The 25,705-nt window shown below is 42.8% G+C and overlaps 1 protein-coding gene across 3 annotated transcripts in view; it reads right to left on the minus strand.

The window, feature by feature from the left end:
- The window catches only part of AGAP1 (ArfGAP with GTPase domain, ankyrin repeat and PH domain 1), a 411,275-nt gene that overhangs the window by 66,253 nt on the left and 319,317 nt on the right, over nucleotides 1-25,705 (minus strand). For all 3 annotated transcript variants that reach the window (XM_054974599.1, XM_054974592.1, XM_054974609.1), the window contains 3 exons: nucleotides 10,157-10,311; nucleotides 7,943-8,033; nucleotides 4,792-5,014 (listed from right to left, as the gene is read on the minus strand). In XM_054974599.1, the coding sequence (XP_054830574.1) occupies nucleotides 4,792-5,014; nucleotides 7,943-8,033; nucleotides 10,157-10,311 (469 nt within the window). The remainder of the gene's footprint in view (nucleotides 1-4,791; nucleotides 5,015-7,942; nucleotides 8,034-10,156; nucleotides 10,312-25,705) is intronic.

Consider the following 25,705-nt stretch of genomic DNA (forward strand, 5'->3'; position numbering starts at 1 on the left):
GATATTCACATTCTATGGCGCCTGTTCAGAATCAGAGAGATGATGATGATATCTAAGTGGATTTATAAAATTATGCATGGTGTGGAGGAAATGACAATGATGAGTAGACAGAAATAGCCTTTCTCAAAAGACTAGAACTTGGAGGGGAAGGAACAATTCAATTAACGGGCAATAGATTCAGGACAAAAAGTACCCTTTCACCCAACCTCATCATGGAACTTGCTGCCAAAGGATGTAGCAATGGCTTTAAAAGTGGTGGCCCCGACCAAGGAGAGGGAAGGAGAGCTATTACATAATTAAAATTTTGATTGTATCTTTCTATTAGTTAAATCTAATTTCAATTGTAGAGTTAGTATAAATTGCAAACTAATCTCAAATGTAGTGTTTGTATAAGTTTGTGTAAGTTTCAAATTAATTTCAAATGCACTGTTCGTATACGTTTCTTTTTATGCACTTTCTATTGTTATATCTTTTCCTTTTAAATAAAATTTCTATTTTTTTTAAAAAGTGGTGGCCCTGATGACTTTAAAAGGAGATTAGACCAATTCATGGAGGGCAGGTCCATCAACAGCTCTTAACCATGATGACTAAACGGGCCGCCCTGTTCAAAGACACTAGATCTCTAATACAAACTGATTTTAAGGGGAAACAACTAGATTTAGGGGAAAGTTATGACTTCTGTGCCACTGCTGTGTACTTTCTGGGGCGTCTAGTTCGCTACTGTGGGCAACATGATGCTGGACTAGTGGGCCGGGGTCTGATCCAACAGTTAGCTTTGTAATGTTTTTATGGGTGTCATCTTATAACTCATATTTAAGTATTATCAGATTTCTAACATATAATGCTATTGAAATATTTCACACAGATGAAAATATTTTTACCCTTTCCCAGTTTCATGAAAAGGGTTAATTGGTGAGTTTGAGAGACTATTTCCTATTCCTATCGACATGGGCTGGCAGTTCTTCAAGGGGTTGCGTGTGTCGCACTCGTCTTCTCTGCATTTCTGACTCTAATCTTCCCATCCTTTCCCACTGCAATGAGCAGAATGGCCAGACATTCAGTTTCCTCCCCGCCCCCTTTCACACAACAGCTCTTGCTGTGATTGCCAAGCACTTTCCAGTCCTCCAAATCAAGCTCAAGGAGGCTGCAGAAAACATTTATCCCTGCTACTAATTCTGGAGGTTTATAACCTCACGGGACAGCAGTCATTTAATGGTCAACTACGGCAACTAACAGAAATGGCGTATCATTGCACGACAGCCAACAGTTACTTGAATCATCTATTAATCACCTTTCTACTGATTCGTACCCAAGTGGATATACAATAAAAGCCCCTAAACTAGTCAACAGTATGGTAAATCAGTCAAAACAAAATACCAACCAGACCAGATGTTTGTAAATGAAAAGGCTGTCACAGCCAAAGGAGTTGGAGGTGGGGAATATCTCCTGAGGAGGCACTTCTGTAGCAGCACTACCAAAATGACATAACTGGTTAATTTTTTTATTTACAACTCTCCTTTCTCCCCAATGAGGATCCAAGCCAACATAATTAATTCATAAGAAGCCAACTTTATTTTAATCCATAAGAAGACTCATCCCTTCTTATCCATGATTGTTAAGCTTACTTAGGAGTCTCTGGTTTAGCTTGTAAAAGACTTTTGGAAGTCCAGGGATAAAATACCTACTGGATCTCCTTTATCCATGTTTGTTAACCTGCTCAAAGAACTCCAAAATCTTCCTTTTCAGAAGATTTTGCTGATTTCCAACAGCAGGCTTTGTTCCTTGATGTGATTAATAAAAATATCTTTAGTAACAGTTTCTACTAATCTACCTGGAACAGATGTTGGACTAACTGGCCTGTAATTTCTTGGTTCCTCTTTGATCCCTTTCTAAAAAGCAGTGTAACATTTGCTACTCTCCAATCATCTGATACTGAGACTGATTTAGCAGTATTACCGTTAGTGGATCAGTAGTTTCAAATCTGAGTTCCTTCAGAATCTTTGCGTATACGCCATCCAGAACAGGAGACAACATTTTAAAATTTGCCCTGTGGTCCAAGAGCTTCATCTCTCATTACCTCAAGCTGACCCAATTCCCAAAAATAGCAGCTCCAGCACGAGTACGTGCCCCACTTTTTTCACAGTGAAAACAAAAGCAAATAATTCAATCTGCTCCCCCATCATCTTCCCATCTTAATTTAGCAATTGTTTTATTCCTCTACCATCTACCTCCTTGGCTGGCTTATGGCTCCTGGACAGTTGCAAAATGCTTATTGTTTGTATTAATGTCGGTATCGATCTGCTCCTCAATTCCTTTCTTGCTTTATTATCAACTTGCATTTGTTTTGAAAGGACCTGTGCTGATTTCTGTGCAACTTTTTGCCTTTTATGGCTTCCTTGACTTGGGTTGTTAACCAAACAGACATCTTTATAGCCTTGGTGGTTTCTTTCCTGACTTGAGGTGTGCCTTCTATTTCAGTCTCACTCCGTGTGGTTTTAAACAGTTTCCAAATATCCTGGAGAGGTCTGACTCTCTTCTTACTTCCCCCATTTTTATAGTTTCCTAGTTTGAAATCAAATGTGACTGTTTTGGACACTGGGGATAATGTTCCATTGGAATGAATGCTGAACTTAATTGCATTGTGGTCACTGTTTACAATCGGTGCAACAATGTTTACATCTCACATCAGATGATCTCAAGCTCCACAACTCCACAGGTCTGCTCTGTGATGAACTGCTCCAATGCACAGACACTGATTTCAATGGGAGGTAGCAGACCCAAGTGTCTCTGGATTTCACCTCAGATTAGATTCATATAATTCCTTAATAGCAATTATATATACACACACGCTAAATTTATGTATAGAATTATATAATGCCACCACCCTAAAGGGTGCTTCATTCTCAAAAACGATCCAAAGGTGGCACCAGAAATTCATTTTTCAGTGTTAATGAATTAATGCAATAACGTACTCTGACTCTGAATATTACATTGCATAGATTAATCTATTTATCTGCTAATATTAAAGATACAGCAGAGATTTACCGATATCATTCTACTACACCTGCAATAGAAGATGGAGAAAAAACGGTTAAGCATACACTTTTTAAAGAAGTCTGTTGCATTTCAGAGGGAAGCACTCTATTACTGAAGCTTCTACTACCATGTTTGGTGCTTAGGAACGGATCTTGAACTCAGGAAACACAGACACAACATTTGCAAAGTATACACATCCCAAGACAACATGAAAATGAGAGAGACAAAGCTGCCCTGTCTCATCCTTGTATGAAAAACTCTGCTTCACTAAAATCAAGGCATGGCCGTATTGCATTTCCTCACAGCCAGCGCTCTTCACCTGAAAGTGACAACAATTCTAAAAAATTAACACTCATAACAGCATTTCAATTACTGCTCCATTTTTTACTAATATAACTATATATCACAAAGCCAGTCATTGAGGCAACAAAGCAAAAGCCTTTTCTCGATTTGTTTGTGTGAAATGCACAATAAGAAATGAAAATATGGAAAACTAAAGGGCAAAGGATCAGCTAGGGGGCAGGGATTTGGGGGGTTCTTTTCAGATGATACACTGAGGCAGAAACATGGCAAGAAAAGGAGCCAGGATCATGCCCCTCCCCCTGCACATAAATACTTGACACCCACCCACAAGATCTGTGGCACATCTGAAAGCTTTTCCTCCACTCCACTCCAGGGAATACAGACCAGGATGGTAAAGGCGGCCCAAGAACAACTTGCTTGCAGGCGTAAGTGTGTGATTTGATCAAAGATCAGTTTCTCAAAGTGGAATCTTATCCTTGTCGGCATAAGGAACAGAGGGGCTTTCTTGTGCCCAATGCACCAAAAGGTCATGATGCCCAATTTCTCCAGCTTCAGCATATAAGGTACTAAGAAAACTGACAAGCCAGTCACTGAGGTTCTCAGGGGAAAATAAATACAGGCAAAGAGTTGTAAGTGCGAATGTTCTGGATTTTCTGTATATCCATAGAAACACCAATGCTACTTATGTGTGGCCAGAAAGGGGGGAAAAAGATGGACATTGTGGTCTTCATTCTCCCTGGAGCCTGGCATCAAGGAAAATAAATGTACTTGGCCAAATAGAGTTGTAAAGCCACATTACTTTTTTTTAAATGATCTTTTTCATTTACTCTGGGAGTTACCCTCATACGACCAAAAGCAGATTCCGCACAGAGCTATGAAGCTTGTGGGTAATCCTGGATGCGTTACTGCCCCCTCCCCATCCTCTTGCTATTTTGATCTCTTTGGAGAAAAGAGAGCAGGATAAAAGAAGGGCTCCTTGAAGCATCATGCAACACTTGCGGTCTCTTAACACTCTGGACCAGGGGTCCCCAACCTTTTACAGCCTACAGTCACCTTTGGAATTCTGATACGGGGTGGTGGGCACAATGACAAAATGGCCGCTGAAGAAGGTGTAGCCAGTCACAAAATGGCTGCTGCAGGAAGTGGAGCCAACCACAAAATGTTAGGGAGAAGACGCATGCGTAGCTATCATAGCAGTTCTTCAACATTTCAGGCAGAAGTTGTTTGACAAGATACCTTTTAATCTGCACAGCCCAGCAGATCTTTAGCGTCCCATCAGAAGTCCTGCTAGACAGAAGCCCCACCTACTTTCTAAAAACACTTAGGGGATGCCAGGAAAGGTGTTGAAAAGTGCCGTGGGCCATGGGCGCTGTGTTTCAAATTCAAATGCCTGTTCTTTTGGTTTGAAGTAGACTTTAAAAAAAAATTGCTTTGGCCACTGTAACGGCCTACCTTGTGGAGTCTGGGGAGGGCTTCACGCGTCCCTGTGTCATTTCTTCCCACACGCTATTGGCCAATTCGTTTCCAATGGAGGACATCACTTTGATCAACTCGACTGGCCAGTCATCCAAGTCGAGGGATCGGACGCGTGACAGGTGCGTGCCAAGGTTCCGGTGTATCCCTGAGCACTCAATGCACATGAGCGCTCCCAGATTTAAACTTGCCCAGTCAGGATCTATGGAAAGAAAGAACAGAAAGAATGGAGATATTTTAAATATATATATAGTTCAGTTTTTACTTTGCAGTATTGAACAATTTAAAAATAATTGCCCAACATATTTTTCCTTCCCTACCAGCTGTTCATCCTTGTGGAAACTTATACACGCACACAGTGTGACAAAGTTGTTAGAATGTCAGATTACGACTAGGATTTGAGATTCATCTTCCCAGAGGAAAGGATATTCCAAAGGAGGTCTGACCCAGGATTTAAGGCGTCACTCATTTTCGATGGGGTTGCACTCCCCTTGAAGGAACAGGCCTGTAGACTGGGGTTACCCCTGGACCCAGGCCTGCTGCTGGATAGGCAGCTGGAAGCAGTGGTCGGGAGTGCCTTTTCCCAGTTCTGACTGGTTAGCCAGCTGTGGCCTTCCCTGGGCAGAAAAGAGGAGTGACCTCCTCTTACCATCCTGCTGCTCGCCTCAGAGAAGCAGGAGGCGTGGCACTCTTTGCTTTCTGCATACTCATATGCATGAGCAGCACCCAAAGCACCAAACCCCCCCCCCCAGCACCTCTAGAGGGATGTGTGACCCACCTGCATGTCCCAACCCACAGGTGAAAGACTAGGCAATGGGAAAAGTGCATCCAAGAAAGCTCCTCAGTTCTTGCAAAGCAAATTTGCGTAGAGGGGTTGGGATGGCTCTTCCCAAATATTAACTTACTTTAATGATACTGCTCATACAGCCTATTCGGCTCTGAGCAGTGCCACACTAAAACTAGAATTAAAGTAAGAAAACATCTTTTAATTCAAATATTAACAACTACCTGCAATTTCTTTGTGGTTCATTGATCTCCCCCCAACTGATTTTCTAGCTTGCAGCAGGCAAGAAAACTATACAAGGCAGGATTTAAATGCAATAAACTTCATTTTTTCCTCTGTCCCATCTACAGTTATTCTTTCACATCTGTCTTTTTCACTTCCTTTCTCCTTTCAGCATAATGAAAAGCCTAATCTACTCAGCTGTAGACTACGGACTTTCTAAAGAGACAAGTTTCTAAATACCAACAGTGGAATGAACTACAGTGACTGAGAGTAGGCGTGGTGTAGTGGTCAGAGTGTCAAACTAGGATCTGTGAGACCCAGGTCGAATCCCTGCTCTGCAACAGAAGCTTGCTGAGTGACTATGTGCTATACTCTCAGCCTAACCTGTCTCATAGGGTTGTTGAAAGGATAAAATGGAGGAAAATCTAAATCCAGTTTAATTTCAGGTGGGTACCATGTTGGTCTGCAGTAGAAGTGCAAGATTTAAAGTGCAACTTGAGTCTTGCTAAATCCAGTTTAGAATCCCGGTTTGTGGGAAGAAACAAACCTGAGTTTGCCAGGGCACATGCATTTGGATATAACGGAAATCGGAATTTGACCAAAGGCCCTGTAAACCAGGAAGCTTTCCAACATGCTGTACATGCAGAAGAGGGCAAGGGAGATGAGAATGAGTGCACAAGAATGCCAACAAGCTGTGTTCATACCCATCAAGGAGAAATGTTTATTGCATATTCATTTTCAATTTGGCATGCTGGTGTTTTGCTCCAGGAAGAGGAAAGTAGGCTAAAAATGTTGGTAGCTTTGTAAAGTTACCTCTTTTTTTCCCAATTTAATTTCATAGAGAGAACTACTTGTGAATTTTGCTTCCCTGTTGTGGATGATTTTAATACCCCATTTTAGCACAGTGCTAAGTTTTTATTTATTTATTTACATTATTTATAGTCTGCCTTTCTCACTGAGACTCAAGGTGAATTACACAGTATAATTCAATACAGTCAACAGCTAGACATTTGGTAAACAGTAACAACCAACATGCTGTTCAGGTCCAGATTTTGGAGCTGAAACTCTCAGTCCTGAAGGCAGTCTGAGAGTCCTGGATGCATTAACAGTTAAAAGTTGAATACACACATTCCAAGTAATAAGATTTTTTTTTCATCTTTTATTTTCACACGCTGTTTGACATTGAATATGTTAGGGCCAGGTCAGCCACCTGAGCTATTCCTGCTCAACCAAGGAAGGTGCCAAGAGAATGCTACTAATGTATATGACTGCATTTGTATTGGTAGTAAGTAATTAGTATTGGTTACTTACCCATGGATCATACTTAGGGGTCATTTCGTAGAAAAAGAGCTGGAGGAACTCTTTAGCATAACTCATTAGCTTATGCCACACCCCTTGACATCACCAGAAGTGTGTCATTAGCATAACTGATTTGCATATGCCACACACCCCTGACATCACCTATCCTGGCTGTTTTGGACCCAATCCTGGCCATTCAGGGCCAAAATTGGGCCCAAAATGGCAAAAAGGGGCTGAAAATGGCCAAAAAGGGGCCCCAAATGGTCAGGATCAGGCTGCTGCTGAGTGGGAGAGTGATCCACCACCCGTCAGAGGCCCGGTTCGGGCTGTTTCGACCCCAATCCAGGCTGAAACGGACCCAAAATGGCCAAGTCAGGTGGGCAGGACCACCTGACATGACTTCTTTGGGGAACTGCTGGAACTGCGTTCCTGTGCGTTCCCCTTCAAAATAAGCCCTGATCATACTAGTAGTTGCTATAAAGGATTTTGACCCATAATATTCCAGCAAGCTGTCTCTAATCAGTTTTGGTGGAAGAATACATTGGCTGCATTCAAGAGGTATGAATGAGAAAGCTTTGTTTCTCCCCCTCAAAATTAGTACAGACAAAAAAAAAAGCGTTTAACCTACTCTAGCGGTAAGTGCTAATTAGGACCTCATAGGAACGCACCACACAAATCAAACTCCAGTATGAACATGAACTAGTTAAAGGAATACGGAATATAATATCAAGAAGGTTCTGGAACATCACACTGCAGCCGAAAGACAGTGCCTGGACTTTGTGAAGCTTTGAGGAATGTTCCTTGGATAAAAACGGTTGTACTTACTTTGTGCCTCGCAGTCCACACAACGAGAATTGCCTCTGATGCTTCTTATTGACTGAAGGGCCATGGCCTCGTTCTGACTTGTCAGTCGGGACTGCGTATATTTAAAGAAACACACATACAAGTAATAAGAACCTGAAGAAAAGGCTTCGACAACACCACAGTCAGCTATGTTGAAAAGCAAAGGAAGAGTTCAGAGAAGGGCTCGACGAGCACGCTTGTGGAAGGGGATGTCTTTGGTTTGCTTCTTGGAGAGTTGATCCTTCAGCATCTGTAAGTGTGGCAAGCCGCAGCATCTGACAGGCACCGCTCACAAGTGTCTCAGGGCTGAAGCTTTTCTTGAGTTCCTGGGGCATGAGAGGAGAGGCTATCTGGCGTAGCACGGGAGTTGACAGAGGTGAAGCATGCCATTAATGCCCAACCTGATCGCGGAATATCCGATGTTTAGATCTACAGAGTGAAAAGTGTTTTCGAAGGCCGTTCCACTTTTATTTTACCGTTATTTGCGGTTATTATGGGAATATCAAACAATGGCAAACAGACGTTTTTATCATCAAAAGTTGAGAGCCGGTCTGACAGCTTGCATTATGAATTGCTCTCCAAAGTGGCCAGCCAGTGACCTCTGCTGTGGCTCAGAGACATAATCTCTATAGAGAGCAACTTTCAGCCTCCTTCCCAGCTGAGTCCTGAGCAAATACAACTCTCTGATTAGGAACTTCTTGCTGGAAATGTCCGTGGGAGCTGGGGAAGGCTTCTGGCGAGCTAGTTTTTAGACACAACCATTATGTGGGTTTTCCCTTGCTTTTAAAAATGCTAAACCGGTTTCTTGTTCATTTTGCTTTTTCTAAGTTACGACTATAAAACATTTGTAGAGTCACTATGTAATTTGTTTTATTTATGCATTTATTTATGCATTTTTTAAAAAAGAATACTTTTAGTTTCCCTAGCCAAGGGGTGATGAAAACATTAGATTGCTTCCCTGACGTCAAAAGAAGACAGAGCGTGAAAATGCATTGAGAAGCATAGATTTGGAGACAATGACGCCTTTTCATTAGAGGAAAAATCCTCACAATGGAAGGGAGCCATTGAACCCAATCCATAAGCCCCAGTCCAAGTTCACTGTAGCTGGCAGCACAATTGTATGCACGTCTGCTCAGAAGTAAAGCCCATTCTGTTCAATGGTGCTTACTTCTAGGTAAGCGTCTACAGGGTTGCATCCAGAGTCCCACTTACACAACAGGAATAAATTAGTTGCCATTTGTCCCAGCACTACCAACAAGATAGTAAGCAAAGTTGTGCCCTTGTAAGTTCATTGCTTAGGACGGCACTGCCAAGCACAATTAACTTTGATTGAATTGGAAAAAAATAATTTTTACAGTTCTGAATTCAAACTTGCAGAATTTTCTAGTTTATACCTGATATGGGAAAAAAAGTAACAGACATCTATTGACAACTAAGACCCAGCCTTGGATTTTGTAAACCACTTTAGCAGATATTTTATAGTTATTAGCAAGCATAAAACTTCCAAGAAGTAACAAAGCAGTTCAATTCGGTTTTTAATTTTTTTTTTAAAGAAACAGTTTTAAATGCCTTTTTGCAGACGTGCAGGTTTGGGGGGGGGGGAGTTTGGGATAATTTTAAAGTAGCAATCACAATTAATCAATAGTTTCAGGTGGGTAGCTGTGTTGATCTGCATTAAAACAGCAGGATCTGAGTCCAGCAGCTCCTTAAAGACCCACAAGATTTCCAGGGTATGAGCTTCCGAGAGTCAAAAATCTGGCAATGTCAAAGGGAGCTTGACTCTCAAAAGCTCATAGCCTGGAAATCCTGTGGCTCTTTTAAGTGCTATCGGACTTGAATCCAATGAATGAATAAAATCTGTGATTAAATGTGAAAAACGTAATACCAAAAAAGGGGAAAACCCTTTAAAAATATTTTCTTAAAAAACATGTACCAAGATGAAGAAAGAACAAAATTATTCTAGATGCTGGCGAGGGGGAGGATCCCGCCCCCCGCCCAAGGAGCCTTCCTCCAGCTTAAGTGACTTTTCCACTGGAGGAACACTTACTTGGGTGGGATGTTCCTTAAGCTGTAGGAAGGATTCAACCTTTGCTCAGTGGAGTGGGAAGGACACGGGTAGGATCCACCCCAGTGATCTCTCCTTTTCAGTCTTAGAGCCTCGCGAATTATCAAGGACATCAGTGTTGTGCATCTAACCTTATTTTTGCTGCTCTCACATGACTGCAGGCTGGCCAGAATCTGACTCTCTATAGCTTGCACCCAAGCATCTCTTTCTTCATATGTCGTCGCTTCGAAATGCCAAGTCTGACCAGTCAGGGAGACGATGATAAATTCAAAATTTTCTTCTTGTTCTGAAAGATAATTGGGGAGGGGGGGAGGAAAGGAGGTTAGGTACTAAAACTTACATGTAAATGAAGTAGTAACCTGCTCTTTCTGGTCTGGAATATGTGTGCCCCAACTAGGGCAGCAGCCTGAAGTGCAGGCTACACGTGACACCCCCCCTCCCTTTTTCCTTAACTGGAAATTTTTCATGAACCAATGACAGTTGGGAGAAAGGAAGTCACTCGTCCTCTTGGGAATTCAGCCTTCCAAGACTGCTCTTCTCTCTCCCACACAAAAGTTGGGGGACAGAGAGATGGCACCCCATGCCACATTTAGAGTGGCTCCAAGTCGAAATAACAACAGTTAATTACATTTGAACTTCAGCATATCTGTTTTAAGTTATCATTACTATTTTCACACACATAAAGTGACCCCAAGGTTTTGTTTAATGGAACTCACTTCAAACTCTGTTAATGCAAATTTGGGCCACCAACAAAACGTTGCAGAATTCTCAGATATATATCAAAAAAGGATCTACAGACTATATCCTGGCCACAGGAAACTGACGCCAGTGTTGCAGCCATCATCCTGTTTCTTGGACTGAAGAAACAGACTGCCTCAAAGGTAAGAAGGGTGACAATTGCTGATTCCGCACACGTTGGATAATGCACTTTCAATGCACTTTATCAATCGTTTGAGGTGGATTTTTTATTCCGCACATGAAAAAATCCATTCCAACGTGTGCGGAATCAGCCAATGTTTTACTCTAAAACAAGTATTTGCCCATCAACATCTCATAGAGAGGCAAGTATGGAGAACTCTCTTTGGAATGGAATAGCCCATCCCATTTCAAACCTGTAACCCTAAAGCAGTTAAGCAGAACTCAGTCCTGTCTTGTGAGACAGGGGGATCCTTGACTATGAAATGCACTGCTGGTGCTCTAAGAACTGATATTTTAGAATAACCAAATGATCACTGCAAAGTTACCCAGCTGGTAAATGCTGATTGTGGATAAGTCTGTAGCTTATTGCCTGTACTCTCTCATTCAGGAATTTAAAAAAGAAAAAAACTGTCTCCTAAACTTGTGACATCTCATTTCCCATTTAAATAAAAGATCTTATTTTTAGTATCTGAACATTTCTCTTTTAAAATCTCAGTTGCAACAGTTTCTTCCTAGAAATGGAAGCTCTGCCCACCTTGTGGTATTTATCCAACAACAACGTTCGATTTATATACCACCCTTCAGGACAACTTAACACCCACTCAGAGCAGTTTACAAAAGTATGTTATTATTATCCCCATAACAATCATCCTGTGAGGTGGGTGGGGCTGAGAGAGCTCCAAGAAGCTGTGACTGACCTAAGGTCACCCAGCTGGCTTCAAGTGGAGGAGTGGGGAATCAAACCTGGCTCTCCAGATTAGAGTCCTGCTGCTTTTAACCACTACACCAAATTGGCTCTGGGCATATTTGAACTTCGTATTTATCATGATGACATCACCTCGAAAAATTACAATCACATCACATTTCTAGCATAATTCTAAAAAAAAGTATTTTTTAAATCAAAAATTGAAGGGATATGTTCATTATAAGTAGATAAAAAGCTTCTAAAAGACAGGTGCTCTAATTCAACATATACATTTTTGCTTAGCTATTCACAGATTCTCAGACGCCTGAGTTTCACAGTCAAGTTATAGACGTTTCTGTTGGTTATTTCTACTTTCTGTGATGTCCCATTTGGGAAATACGGCGGCACTGCTTACCTAAGAGGGCTGTCATCTTCCCTGCTTGCAGGTGACTACGCCCTTGCAGACAAGAAAGCCTTCCGAAGAATTATAGCCACGCCCCTCTCCGTGACATTATTCGAGGCTGATCAAGAACTGTGCGTCTGGCTCAAGCGAGCTGCAATAAAACTGGCCTACAGCTTCCCAGTCAGGTTTTGATTGCATGCGCCACATCCGCACTCTCACTTCTGTTAAATCATGCCCGATACAGCGTGTACTGTTCCAGGTTGCCAGCTTCAGCTTTGAATGGGAGGTTTCTTAGGCAGTGTTTTGTCATAAGAGGGTAATAATAGTTTGCCACTCATCTGTTCAGTGGGGCAATTGCTACTTGCCAGGGGAGAGCAGATAACGTAAGATGTTTCCTGCAAAGACTGGGGCTTATTAAGTCATCTAGTGATTCCAAAATTAGGTCAGACACATGGCAAGGGCTTTGCTAAAAGGGGTGGGGGGGGCTATGAGGACATACTTATAGACTCCTCACTCAGATCCCAGAATCAAAACTAAATGGTTAACTTTTTTTAGCTGGACAACATTACAGCTTAAATCCCTGTGAGCCCAATCACAACATTTTATTAAACAGTTTTCCAAGTTTAACTGTTATGCATGGAAAGGTCTCCTATAATAGTATTTTAGCATCATCAACCTGTCAAAATCAACCTGCCCAATTACCCCAAACTGCATTAACAACAGTGAATATTACTCTAATTGTGTCCAGTTTCTATGCAGACGAGGTCCCACATGGCTAATTTTGCCTCCTCGGGGACAAGCAACTTGGCCATCAAACTGATTTTACAAGGAAACACACTCGTAACACTGGTCCAGGTTGTCATCGTTCTTTATTTTCTTTTTCCCTCTGAAAGGTTAGTGGGCCAATTAGTCATCAGTTATTTGCAGGAAATCTAGCATACAGAGGGTTAATGGGCTGGAAGGGTTCTGCATTAGAAAGACAGCAGAAAGTATATGACAACTGCCTTTATGGGATTTGGAAGACACACATGCATAATAATCAGATGAAAGACTCCAAATTAGAAAGCAATTACTGGCGTTATTTTCTCAGCATAAATTTAAATTCAATAGCATTTATCAGTGGTCGCTATTACATCAGTTTTATTAATCTTATCACAAAATGCACATTAAGGTGAGTTTTTCTTTGTTTCAGTAAAAGTGGGAATTCCAACATAAAACCCAAGTATTCCTCCAGAGTAAGAAAGGGATATTTGTTATCCAGCATATATTTGAATTCTCAGAAGTCAAAATTTGTCAACGTTGTCCGTACCAATTGCAGTCAGCTAATTGCATAAAACTATCTGTGGATATATTTTGAAGCAGAATGGGAATCACACAGTGGTTATCGGTAAAAGATGGAGCAGACAACGAGTGGGGAGTAAATAGGAGCTTTCAAGTCTTGTTTGAAAAAAGCTGGACCAGGATATTAGATGTCATTAATTTACCAACAACAAAATTACCATGTTAGTAATGTGCCCAAAGAGCTAGTTCTTTATTAGAAATAGATATGTGAGTTTCAGCCCTCTGCTCCTTCGCCTCCAGAGATTCCTTGCTGCTTTTCTAACTAATAACACACTGCCCTTTGCCATAAGGTCTCTCCAACCCCCCATTTCCCTGCAATCCTCCTTCCATCTCCTCCCTGCTTGCTGTGATCCCCTCTCTTTCCATCAGGTACCAGCTGAAGGATCACCCACTTTGGCAGTCTGCTTTAGGCCCTTTCTCTGTTGCCAAATTATACCCCAAAATTATGAGTTGGATACCACTTTTGCTGATGAGAGAGGTGTATGTGATTTCCCTCTGGCTGCAGACCTTTAACTGCCCCCCAATACTGTTCCTGGGGTTCCCAGCACTCACAAGAAGTATTCTGGAGGGCATTTTGGACTGTGAAATGAGGCAAGGAAGTCATACTTGGCTGACAGAAATTTTCTGTAGGATCCAAGCCTCTGTTTAGTTACACTAGAATTTGTATAGGTAATTATGGCACCCAGAAAACAGCTATCAGGACTACCAAAATAAAAAAAAACTTATACTGCATTTCTTCCAGCGTGAAAAGATTAAAATCCAGTGTGAAGAAGCAATGTTACATGTGAACCATGAGAGGGACAGAAATTTTGAATAAGTTTTATGAGGATACAGAAGGAAAACTCTGAGCATCTCAGAGGAATAGCAGGATGCTAATCTAATCCAATACAAAATAGGGGGCTAAGAAATTGCCCAAGTAAGTGATTCTTAATTTCTAACAAAATGCATTTTTGGGTTATGGTGACTGTGCAAAATGCATCCTAGAGATGTTGGCTGCTCTCCTGACCGGGGTAGTTACCCAGAAACAGTCTTCTGTGTTCATTCCACTAACAAATCATTGGAATTTCCTTGGAAGAATAACGAAGGACATTGCCAAAGAACCAGCTGAAGCCAAAAGGTGTTCATTTCTCCCACAGGAGAAAGTCACTCAAGATGCTAGCTTGCTCACCAGGGTAGCCACAGGACTCAGTTAGAACTCCCCAAGAAAGAGGCAAAGAGAACTCCCCAAGAAAGAGGCTACATAAGCTTCTCCTCAGAGATAAGTTACTCTAAACAGAATCATTTATTTCATTCATAAATGTGACTTTGGCCGTTTTCACACATGATTTGCTGGCAAGATTCCCTTTAATGGCGCGATGATGTCAGAAAACGCACCATTAAACAAGATTGTGCCGGAAAATCGCGCTAGGAAGACGCTTCATGCTGTGAGTTTTGCGTGATTTTCTGAAGGGTTACACGCATGTGTGAAAACAGCCTTTCTCCCAGCAATCTGGGACCCAATTTACAATACAATTTAAAACAAGTAAACGCAATGAAAAACAAAGCCACCAAAACAACTCACAAACAACATCTGCTATTACAATGATCATATTGCTGCTAATGTAGGACTCCCCAAAGGCCCTTCTAACAACTCCATCCCTCAGCCTCTGAGCGCACGAATCAGACCATTGGTCCCGCAAGCTCAGAAATGTCCACTCAGACAGGCAGCACCTCTCCATCATGTCCGACAGAGGTCATTCCCATCACCTGATCCTTTTAAAAAAATGGAGATGCTGAGAATTGAACTTAGGATCTTCTACATGCCAAGCAGATGCTCAAGCCCTGAGCCACAGCCCCTCTCTTGAAGGCTGTCACCAAAGAGGCCTATTTCAGAAATATCCGAGGGAGGGGGGGTCCACAGCAGTCTGTACCCTGGAGCAAGAGGAGAGGATGAGACAGGGCTGCTGTTGTGATGCCTGAAGTGTCATATGAAGCAAGAGGTAGTCCAGGAAGGTGGGTCTCTGGCCATGAGTGGTCCCTCATCAGCAGCACCTTTAAAGTAAACAAATCGGCAACCAACATAGAGCTCACCGAATCTGGGCAGTATGAGCCATAAAGGCTGCTCCTGACAACGGAGTCTAATTGTAGTTTCCAAGTTGTCTTCAACAGGGAAGGTGGCATGGTATAGCTCGATCTAATCATATCTCAGCAGCTAAGCTTGGTCAGTACCTGATGGGTGACCACCAAGGAAGATACTACAGAGGAAGGCACGGGCAAACCGCCTTTGCTTCTCTCTTGCCTTGACAGCCCCTTGCTGTGGTTGCCCTAAGCTGATGGTGACTTAATGGCACATAACGCACACACTTCAAGAGCAGTCCCATTGGGAGTATGTGACAGTAAACAAACCTTGAGGCTGCTGTGGTTACAGACCAATGAGGCCAGATAGGCCAGGTCCAAAAGAGATGGCAATAGCTGGCTATGCACAGCTGGACTGATTGATTGATTGGGTTTTTAGCCCGCCCTCCCCACAAGCAGGCTCAGGGCGTGTTACAATCATAAATAAATGACAATAAATAAAACCAATAAAATACATCTCAGTACAAACATGGATTTCAGCATTCCAGATGGTGCACCCTTCCCCCTGTCCCTGCTCACCATACACAAGGGAAGAAAAGGGTGGAGGTGTGGGTTGGTGAACCTCTAACTGCTCAAGCATGGGGAGGCAGATGGACCATATGCTCCCCCCCACCGGCAGGAGACTGGCAGGGAGGCTAATTAGATGGATCCAGTGCTGGCCTCAACCATATGCCTGGCGGAACATCTCCGTCTTATAGGCCCACCGAAAAGATACAAGATCTTGGCGGGCCCAAGTATCTTCCGACAGAGAGTACCACCAGGTTGGGGCCAGGACAGAAAATGCCCTGGCCCTGGTCGAGGCCAGCTGAGCCTCCCTGGGGCCAAGGACCACCAGTAGGTATAGGGAGCCCACCCATCCTCTGCAGCTGTGGATCACCGGCTGCACCACTTGCTGAGACTGTACTCCACTCTTCTGGGTCACCTTGGAGACAGGGGGCCTGGCCAGGAAGCAGTCTTTTGACCAGGACTGGCTTCGAGTTTGGGAGGGGGGGCTCTTGGGTACACAAGTGAGAGCCTTCACACATGACTGACCTCTTGCTTCTCTACTGTAGCTCTGTTCACTGCTGCTCCTCCTTTTCCCTTCTATCCCCACCTGCCCCAATAAAGAGGCCAGCATCAACAGAGCCAACAGCAGAACGAGAGGCTCACACTTGGTAACGGCCACCCAGATAGCTCGTCTAGTTCTTAGCTATCGGGGATACTGGGAGGACCATGCCCCCTCTGCTTTTCAAGCCCTCTGTTTAAAAACAGAAGTCACCTTCTAGTGTTTCCCTTATGGAGATCTAGGGAAAATGTAATTGCCTCAAAGATGGAGAAGGAGAAGCTGCAGCGCACCTGCTCAAGTCCTTCACTTGCCTTCTCTTGCCCCTTTTCTTCCTCTCCTCTTTCATGACAGCAGCGACAACTGACAGCAGTGGGCAAAAAAACCTGAGCAAGATTTATTTTGGGGTTGCCTCCTCTGGTTGTACGGAGTAATCTGCTTCAGGATAAGGCAGGGCCACAGGAGAAGGGCAGTAGGAGAAGAGAGAGTTCCCCCGTCTTGCTCAGCCTGGTCTCTGTTATCATTTGCCCTCAGCCACTTTGCTGCAGCTTGTCTGTGTAAAAGAATGTGTGCCTCCAACCATGTGCAAAATGCCTTTTAGTCAAACAAACAACTACTGTCCTCGCTTTCCCCAACATCTGAAGCACCATGCTCAGGCAGATGTAAACTCCAGTCTTTCATTCCAGAAGACCAAGTGCTGGGGAGGGATGGGAGATAAAATCCAGAGAGATTTAAGCCCAACCACATCTCACTACAGAAAAACAAAACATTTGGGATGATCTAAATAACTCTGAGCCAAGGATATTTCCTGATTTGAAAGCTCGTACTGCAAATGGATGAAGTTACTCTGGTCATGTGCAGAGTGCTTCCCCCTCACTCCAAAGTAACCAGACACATTTACCTGGTATTAGGCAATGAGCTCCTAGGTTGGAGGAGCAATTTACAAGTCAGTGTGACTCTAATTAGCCCATTTTGGAAGTAAAAGTCTGAATAGCCATCATCCCCCCACCTCACAACATTCCCAACACAGTTTTGAACTCACAGTAGTGTATATGGTTCTTCCTCCTCACAACAATCCTGTGAGGTAGGTTAGTCTGAGACAGAATGACTGGCCCAAGGTCCCCCAGCGAGTTTTTCCTGGTGGACTGAATTTGAACCCAGGTCTTCTACAGCTCATTCCAACTCTCTAACCACTACAAGACACTTCTACATCACTGCCTTTTCTCTGTTTAGAAGCCTCTCAGTTAGCCGTAGAGTTGCCATCTTTCAGGTAGGGCCTGGAGATCTCCCAGAATTACAACTGATCTCCAGACGACATAAATCAGCCCCCCTGGAGAAAATGGCTGCTTTGGAGGGTGGACTCTATGACATTATACCCTGCTGAGGCACCTTCCTTCCCAAAGTCCCGCCCTCCCCAGGCTCCACCTCCAACTCTTCAAGAATGTCCTGATCTGGAACTGATAACCCTAGTTGCTGAAGCAAATATTATTACTGCCGCTAAAGAGACTGCCGTTTTAAATTTGTAATATGCCAACACTGTTGGTCAGATCATGCTATGCTGCACTACTGGAACCTCTCTCTTTTGAATGGATAGTCAGTCCAGGGCCAGAAGAGCATCCGGCACATGAAAACCCATTGCATATCAATTGATAAATTAAGTTGCTTAAGGTTTTGGAGTTGTGCTGTTCATGTTCCCTCCCCTCACACACTATAAATGTTCTGATTATGGGCCTTTGTGCGTTGCACAGAGGAAAGGGAACTCAGTGGCAGAAAAAAGAGGGGGGCGTGATTCCCTTGTGCTACTGCGGATGCCATCCCTCCTGTCAGGAGATGGGCAAACAGCCCAGTGGCGGCTGTCCACCAACAGTCCCTTCTGCCAGATCTTGGCAGTTTCCAGCCATGCTAAATGCTGAAGGCCAGCCTCTCAAGCAATGGGCAAACGGCATTCTATGGGCAGCTCCCTTCTTCCAGTCACCTGCCAAAATTCTCTCTCCATCATCATTTCCATGAGGGCAGGACAGCGAAAGGACAAGACAGCAGATGGCTTTATGACAGCTCTTGACTTTAGTGATGTTCAGGGGAGCACTGCCAATAATTTTGGCCAAGACTCGGCCTCTTCAGCTGAAGGTCAGTCTGGGCTATACGTTTTGTACACAGTGGGATCGACATGGACTTTTTTGTATTGTCCGCAGTTTGTATGATTTGAGGAGAATCCTTCGGGGGTCACGGAAAGTGCTCCGAATATACTGCAAGGAATTCTCTCATCTCATCATGGCAGTAGGCAAAGCAAACGTCTTTTTTTACATTTTCAGCACATCACTAACTTTCAATTTTCAGAAGTGGGAAAAAATAATCATAGGTTTTGTTCAGAAAGATCTTACAAATGAAAAATGTAAAAAAAACAACAACACCCCAAACTAAAAGGGAACAAACTAAAAGAGAGCTAAAAAGGGAGCTATTCAATGAAACATCTTACAAAAATAAAAACAATGGCTTCCTCTTTGATTGCAAGTGCAGAGTTAGTCCATTGCAGCAAATTCTGTTACTTTTTGAGATACCACCAGGCTCCTTTGTTGTTTTGGGGTTCTTTATTTACCCCACACCCTCCTTATTTATTAAACTTCAGGAACGAATAATGTATGCCTAATTTGTCCCCCGTTTTTCTCTAAAAGCCCTTAAAAAGATAACAGAAATGGTCACAGAGGTTGTAGCTTTGTTATTATAAAGGGTGACGGTTTAAACTTTACAATGGGAAATAAACCAAGCCTGCAGCAAAAAATGCACCTTAACAAGTTGGCTGTAAAAAAGCACTTTCATGTCCCAGATACATTGCGGGTATGAGCAAGGCAACTGCTGGGGATACAACGGCAATTGTGCAAAAAGGAGACGGTGATATAAATCAGCAAAGGTTAATGATCAGGATGTGAACAGAGGGACTTGTTTACAGAAATAGCACGGCAATTTAAAAATTACAAGAGATTTAATGCTGCCGCTTCTCAATCACTAAAATCAACAGCCCAGAAAACGGTGACATTAAGAAAAATATTATGGCCATAATCATTCCAAAATAAGTCAATTAGTGGAAGGGCATGTGCTTGTGATTACTTGACCCATTTGGTTCGCACTTAAGTGATAACTCCCCTCCCCATTACAGGGAGATGACGGAATTGTGGCTTGTTTTGCATCTTGTACGCCACCTCTCTGAGAAGGTGGCTGAAGACTTTCCCCTTCTTTTTTTTTCTTGGTTTCCAAGTAATATTGACCTTTCACATTTGTAAAAAATAAAAAGGGGGCAGTTTATAATTGCATTGTTCAAATGAAGGTGAAGGAAAAGAAATTCAATCTGCTATTATACAAAAGCCATGATGGCTGTCTTCACGGGGAAACAGCAACGTAAGTCAATTTGTGAACTTTGGCACTGGGTGACCTTTAGAAATACAACAATATACAGAATTTACAAGCAAGAGTAGCACATGCAAATGGCTCAACTCTGTCTCGCTTTCGGATTAGAGCCACAGAGAGCATTATGGAGAATGCTTTCACAAAACAAATTAAGACTGTTACTTAAATGTCACGGCACACTATTGTATTTGGCTACAGATCATTACACCTGATACCAACACTTTAAAAAACTGTAATAACTTGGGAAATATTACACTGAGTGCCCACATGTATAAAGGGAAAATAAAAAAAAAATGAAAGAAAATGGGTTCTTGAAGTAATTTAAACATCACTACTCCACGACTGGAGGGAAAGGTCAAAATTTAAGTAAACTGAAAGGAACATGAATGGCAAAATAAAACACACAAACAGAAAGGCAAAAAGACCAAAAAAAAGAGAGAAAAAAATAATAAAAGAAAGGAGTCTGCAAACACCACGTGAAAACACACATGCTTTGGGCAAATTTTGTTTCTATCCCTTGATTTGGGGGAAAGTGAGGGAATGAAGGCACAGCTTAAAGGGGGGGGGAGCAGATACTTGATGGGGGGGGGGCTTGGAAGTTTGTTACCTTCGGTGTTGGTGCTACTGCTGCTGTATATATTTCGCAGACTACCAACACGATTTAGTTTCCATGCTTTGCGTTTGGCTGCATCCAGACAGCAGAAGGGGGAGAGAGAAAAAAAAGAGAAGAGTAAAAGAAAGGGAAGAAAAGAAAAGAATGAAAAATGGGAGGAAAAAAAGGTTGAAGTAGCACATGAAGTAAAATACAAGCAAAAGTCCTTTGTTCACAAAGCAACTACACAGCGCACAGAGTACAGCTTCAAAATGCCACAGCTTTTCACGCAGGAAGAATATTCTTATTCAAACATTCCCCACTTCATAGGAACTTTACAGCAGCCTCAGAGCGTACCTGGGTCACCAGATAATGCCAAAGACAACGGGATTCAAGGTGTCCACTCCTTTCTGAACCCAGCACACGCCAATATGGGTCAGCAGATTGTGACTGTGATTAATTCTCAGCAGTCGGCACCCGGCTAGGAACCCCACTTTTCAAAAATAATTAATTGGGCTGCATAAATAAGGAGATACTCGGAACTATAAAAGCTTTAATACCAGGTGACAGAGCAATACATTCCAATAATGCACAAACAGCCTCAGGCGCATTTTGTTTGCCTAAATGTTATTTGCTTAATGATGGTTTTAACGTAAGTAAATATTGTCTGTATGCAAATGTGGCACTTCCCCAGACACACCAAGTATAAATTCTTGTTTGGAAATGCAGCATTTCTTAATTACAGCGTCACTGTTCCATCTAATCCCCCACTCTGGTTCCCAAACAATTTGGGTTTATGACAAAACTGATTAGTCTACAGGCAAAATAAGGAAAAGTTCTAGTTTTGGGAAAGCCAGTCCAGCTAAAATCTCACAACCAAAACTGAAGACTTGTTGCTAAAGTCTTATTTCATATTTCACTTTATTGTATTTATTAATTAAAACGTTTGTTTCACCCCTTTCCTTGTGACCCAACGTTACGTACAAATCATAATTAAAAACATCATAATTTAAAACCAATAAATTATAAGCCCAAATAACCCCCAAGAGATAACTGGAATTTATACTCCACTGACAGCCCTGGCAAATAACATGGCTTGCGGTGCCACTGAGACATTTCTAAAGACCTCTCTCCATAAGCCCTTTCCACAAAGTGGGGGCTGTTGTTGTTGTCCAGTGTTCTGTAATCTTACTGGATACAGCCAGTAGTGAAGGGCTTAAGGTTCACAATCTGAACCTTGAATTGTACTTGGAAACAAACTAGCAGCGAACACAACCGTTTTAAGATAGGCGAGATGTTCCTGACGACCATCAGGCTGTTGCATTCTGAAGCAGCAAAAGTTCCTGGATGGTCTTCAAGGGCAGCCCAACAAAGTGCATTACAGTAGTCCAACCACAAATTTCAGCTTCCATGAAAATTGCTTCTTTGCAAGCTCAGTGCTGGTAATAATATCGCAGCATGGGAACCAGGTGGGGGTGGGGGTTGACTGTGATGCTCCAAGTGCTATAAAATAGGAGCATGTGAAACACCTGCAATTGGGGTTGCACTCCAAAATGAAGTGCCCTGGCTAGCTGAGCAGCGATATCAATACATTATGGGATGAGAGCCAGGAAAGTGCAGTACACACATACGCACTGTGTGTGTGTTAGAGAAAGAAGCAGAGAGAGAACACGAACTATTTCTGCGATCCCACACAGACCTTTGTGCTCTATAAAAAGACTGTCTCAGTGACTTAGAGAAATGACTTGGACCTTTAGGACATGTTGCTCAGGCACATGCACAGAGTGCCAGGGCTTCACATCAACAGTGCCACGTCCCCTGGTTTTTGCATACATGCTGGGGAAAAAGAGTGGGACAGCAAGGTGCAGTCACTCAGCAGCGGAGAGCATTTCCTTTTAGGTTTGGAAATTCTAGCTTCTCCTTTTTCTGTCGCATGACTCTGATATCACATGTTTTGGCTGCTTTCTGCAGGGAGGAAATTTAAAGGTGGGCTTGGGACTGCAAAGGCTGAAGGTCAGTGGCTCAGAGAGTAAGATCATTAGCTTGCAGATGAATACAGAATAAAAGGCATGCGGGCATGATATCTACAATCAACACTACGAAGAAACACATCTCAGTTCTAACCAGGGCTTTTTTTCAGCTGGAACGTGGTGAAATGGAGTTCTGGAACCTCTTGAAAATGGTCACATGGCTGGTGGCCCCGCCCCCTGATCTCCAGACAGAGGGGAGTTTAAGATTGCCCTCTGCGCCGCTGGAGCGGCACGGAGGGCAATCTAAACTCCCCTCTGTCTGGAGATCAGGGGGCGGGGCCACCAGCCACGCAACCATTTTTTCTGAGGGCAACCCACTAAGTTCCACCACCTCTTTTCCCAGAAAAAAAGCCCTGGTTCTAACCATAACTTGATAGTTTTTTCTTTCTTTTTTGAAACTGAGGTGGGGCGAGTGGAAAACATGGGACTGGATCCAAGCTCCCCCCCCACAGCAACACAGCATGGCATTTTTTAAACGCTATAATGACTGGAAGTTAAAAGAGGTTAAACTGTATGCCAGAAAGCTGTAATTGTTTTTGTTTTGTTTTGAGCGGATAAATGAATGAATGCCACAGTGTTACTGATTATGCTGAATGGCAGCGAGTCTTGCCAAGAAATGGAGACTAGAGTAAAACGTTCCAAGTTTCAAACTGTTACACTTAGGGACAAATTCCACATGTCTTGAGGAGGAATGGAGCGGCACAGAGCCAAACTTTCCCAGCTGAAAACTTTTCCTGCGGAGAATTTACATATAAATAGGCAAAGCACCCCTTGCGAGGGAGGTAATCTACAACTCAAAGAGCCCCTGCCCTACCTGTTCAGTGTGCTTATCACTTTTCATGCTTCAATTACATATTAAAGAATGAGTATCGAGAATCTAAGCTGCAGCCTCATTTTACCTTCGCTCATTGATGAAATAATGTCAATATATGCAGGGCGATTCCTTTTCTCCTCCTACACAAATGAACACTTAGTAGCCAATGCCAAGGTCTTCATACTTGCTGGTGTGCTTTGTTGCATCAATTCCACTCAGTTACTGCCTACAGGATGATATGATCTTGACTAACACAACGTGTTTCAAACAGAAGACTACAGAAAAGGCTAAAGGCAGCCTCCAAAATTTGGAATTATCAGTATGACACAACCTTCTGTGGTACCCATGTTCCTGGGCAAGACAAAAGGGGATTTTGCTCAGCAATTGACAAGGGATAAATAAGCAGATGGTCTTATTTTCCCCTGATGTGTCTAAACAGAATAATCGTATTTTATGAATCATTGTGGTTATCAGTTTCAATTCTACAGAAAATCCTCAGATTCTACAGAAAAAACAATTGCTTCCCACATGCTCAAGTTCCAGTTCTTTCCAAAAAAGAATTTAGATTCAGAAGATCAAATTCTTCATCTTTCAAAAGACAATGTGGCTTTTGACTACCAACCTGGATAAGCAGAATACTTGAATGGCAAAAAACAAAACAAAACCCAGACACAACTAGCTGTGCTAGGAAAAATATAGTATTGCTTTCTCGGGGTCATACAGTTTGAAGAAAGCAGGATTATAAGTCACAAGAAACCTGCCCCGCCCCCATCTGTATGAGAAGAAGAGAGCAGCCAATTCAATGGGTGCCAGTAATAAGCCTCTACATTTAGGGTTTTTTTGGGGGGGGGAATAAAACCAAGTCAACCCCCTGAATCAGTCTGCTGTAGTACAGCTCTCTAGAGTGGCATCAAGAGCTGTCATCCAGAGAACCCCATTATTTTCAGGCAAAAAGCAACCCCTGCTTTCAGTAGGGCATTCATTTACCTGTCCCAAAATACAGTAGCTCTGCATATACAACCACAGGTTGCTTTTAAACAAAAACTGCTACAGATACGGTATGGGTATTTTTGGGTGCAGAGAGATCCAGATCAAGTTTCAAGCTTACTTTACCTCTTTGTCAAGGGGTAACATGCTTCTCACAGGCCATAATGGCTGAACTGGAAGGGATCGCCTATATCTGAAAGTGGGGATCTCCATTGCCTTATACTCCAAATTCTCCAAGGCTGAATTGTACTTTCAGAATGAAATATAAAATAAAAAAAAAGTAAATCCTGCAACACTGAGTAACATAAAGAAAAACCCCTAAAGATAAAATGATGCCTTAATCTGGACTCTTAGAGTCTCTCTACACGAGATGCCGTGTTAGCTGGGAAGCGTAGTTTTGAAAGACAGAGCCAGTGGAGATCGTTCTGGAGGGGACGAATTCTCTCACAGTCCTCTGCCGCCTCTACCGTGCCGGACTTTCTTCCCTTCTGGAACTGATATACTGCTGTCCTTGCTGCTTAAAGCTCTGAATTAACTGAGCTTCGGCAGGGCAAAGGCTCTGGAAGGGGATACAGTCCTGCATGCCAGAGGCGGTGGAGGGCTGTGAGAGAATCCATTCCCTCCAGAGCGATCGCAGCTGGCTCTGGCTTTCAAAACTACGCTTCCCAGCTAACATGGTGTCTCTCGACACGTGAAGAACACGTGTCAGATGTCTTGTGTAGAGAGACTCTTAGAAGTAGTACTTAGTGAAATATAACCATGTTACCATGTCACTGCCTGGCATCCTCAGGAGGACTTGGAGGGAGGGGCAGGGGCAGCAGCTTTTGGTAAATCCTAGAGTGCTGCCCCCAATGTCATGATGTCACTTCTAGTTTTTGCTGCAAGTGATGTCATGGATAGGCACAACACCAGCATGCTTGTGTCCCCTTTCCCCCTCCACTGGTTGTTGAGGTGCTAGCGGACAATGGGAGGGATTGCTAGGAGGTCTCCTGAGGACCTAGCATCCCTACCATATAGTCAGTCTGCTATGCAAGACACACACAGCCTGCACTGATTAAGGAGAGCAAAGGTACAGGGAAAGGTAAAAAGTACTTGGAAAAGTTTATGCTAGTTTGAGATAAGTTTTTGATTAGTTTGTGTTTGGTTAAAGAAAAGTAGTAGATCTGTGGCTATCCTATATAAAAGATTTTATGTACATGGCACGATCTTTAGTAAATAAAAGTGGAGAATAATAAATACGAAACCAAGTTACAAGTATCCATGTTAAAAGCAAAAAGGCTGAATGGTTTTCTGAGAGATCTGTGCAAAATTGTCCTCTCTGATATGCATGGTTTCCACTTAGGATTCAGGA

This window comes from Eublepharis macularius, chromosome 1 (genome assembly GCF_028583425.1).
Source record: "Eublepharis macularius isolate TG4126 chromosome 1, MPM_Emac_v1.0, whole genome shotgun sequence".
Classification (NCBI taxonomy): domain Eukaryota; kingdom Metazoa; phylum Chordata; class Lepidosauria; order Squamata; family Eublepharidae; genus Eublepharis; species Eublepharis macularius.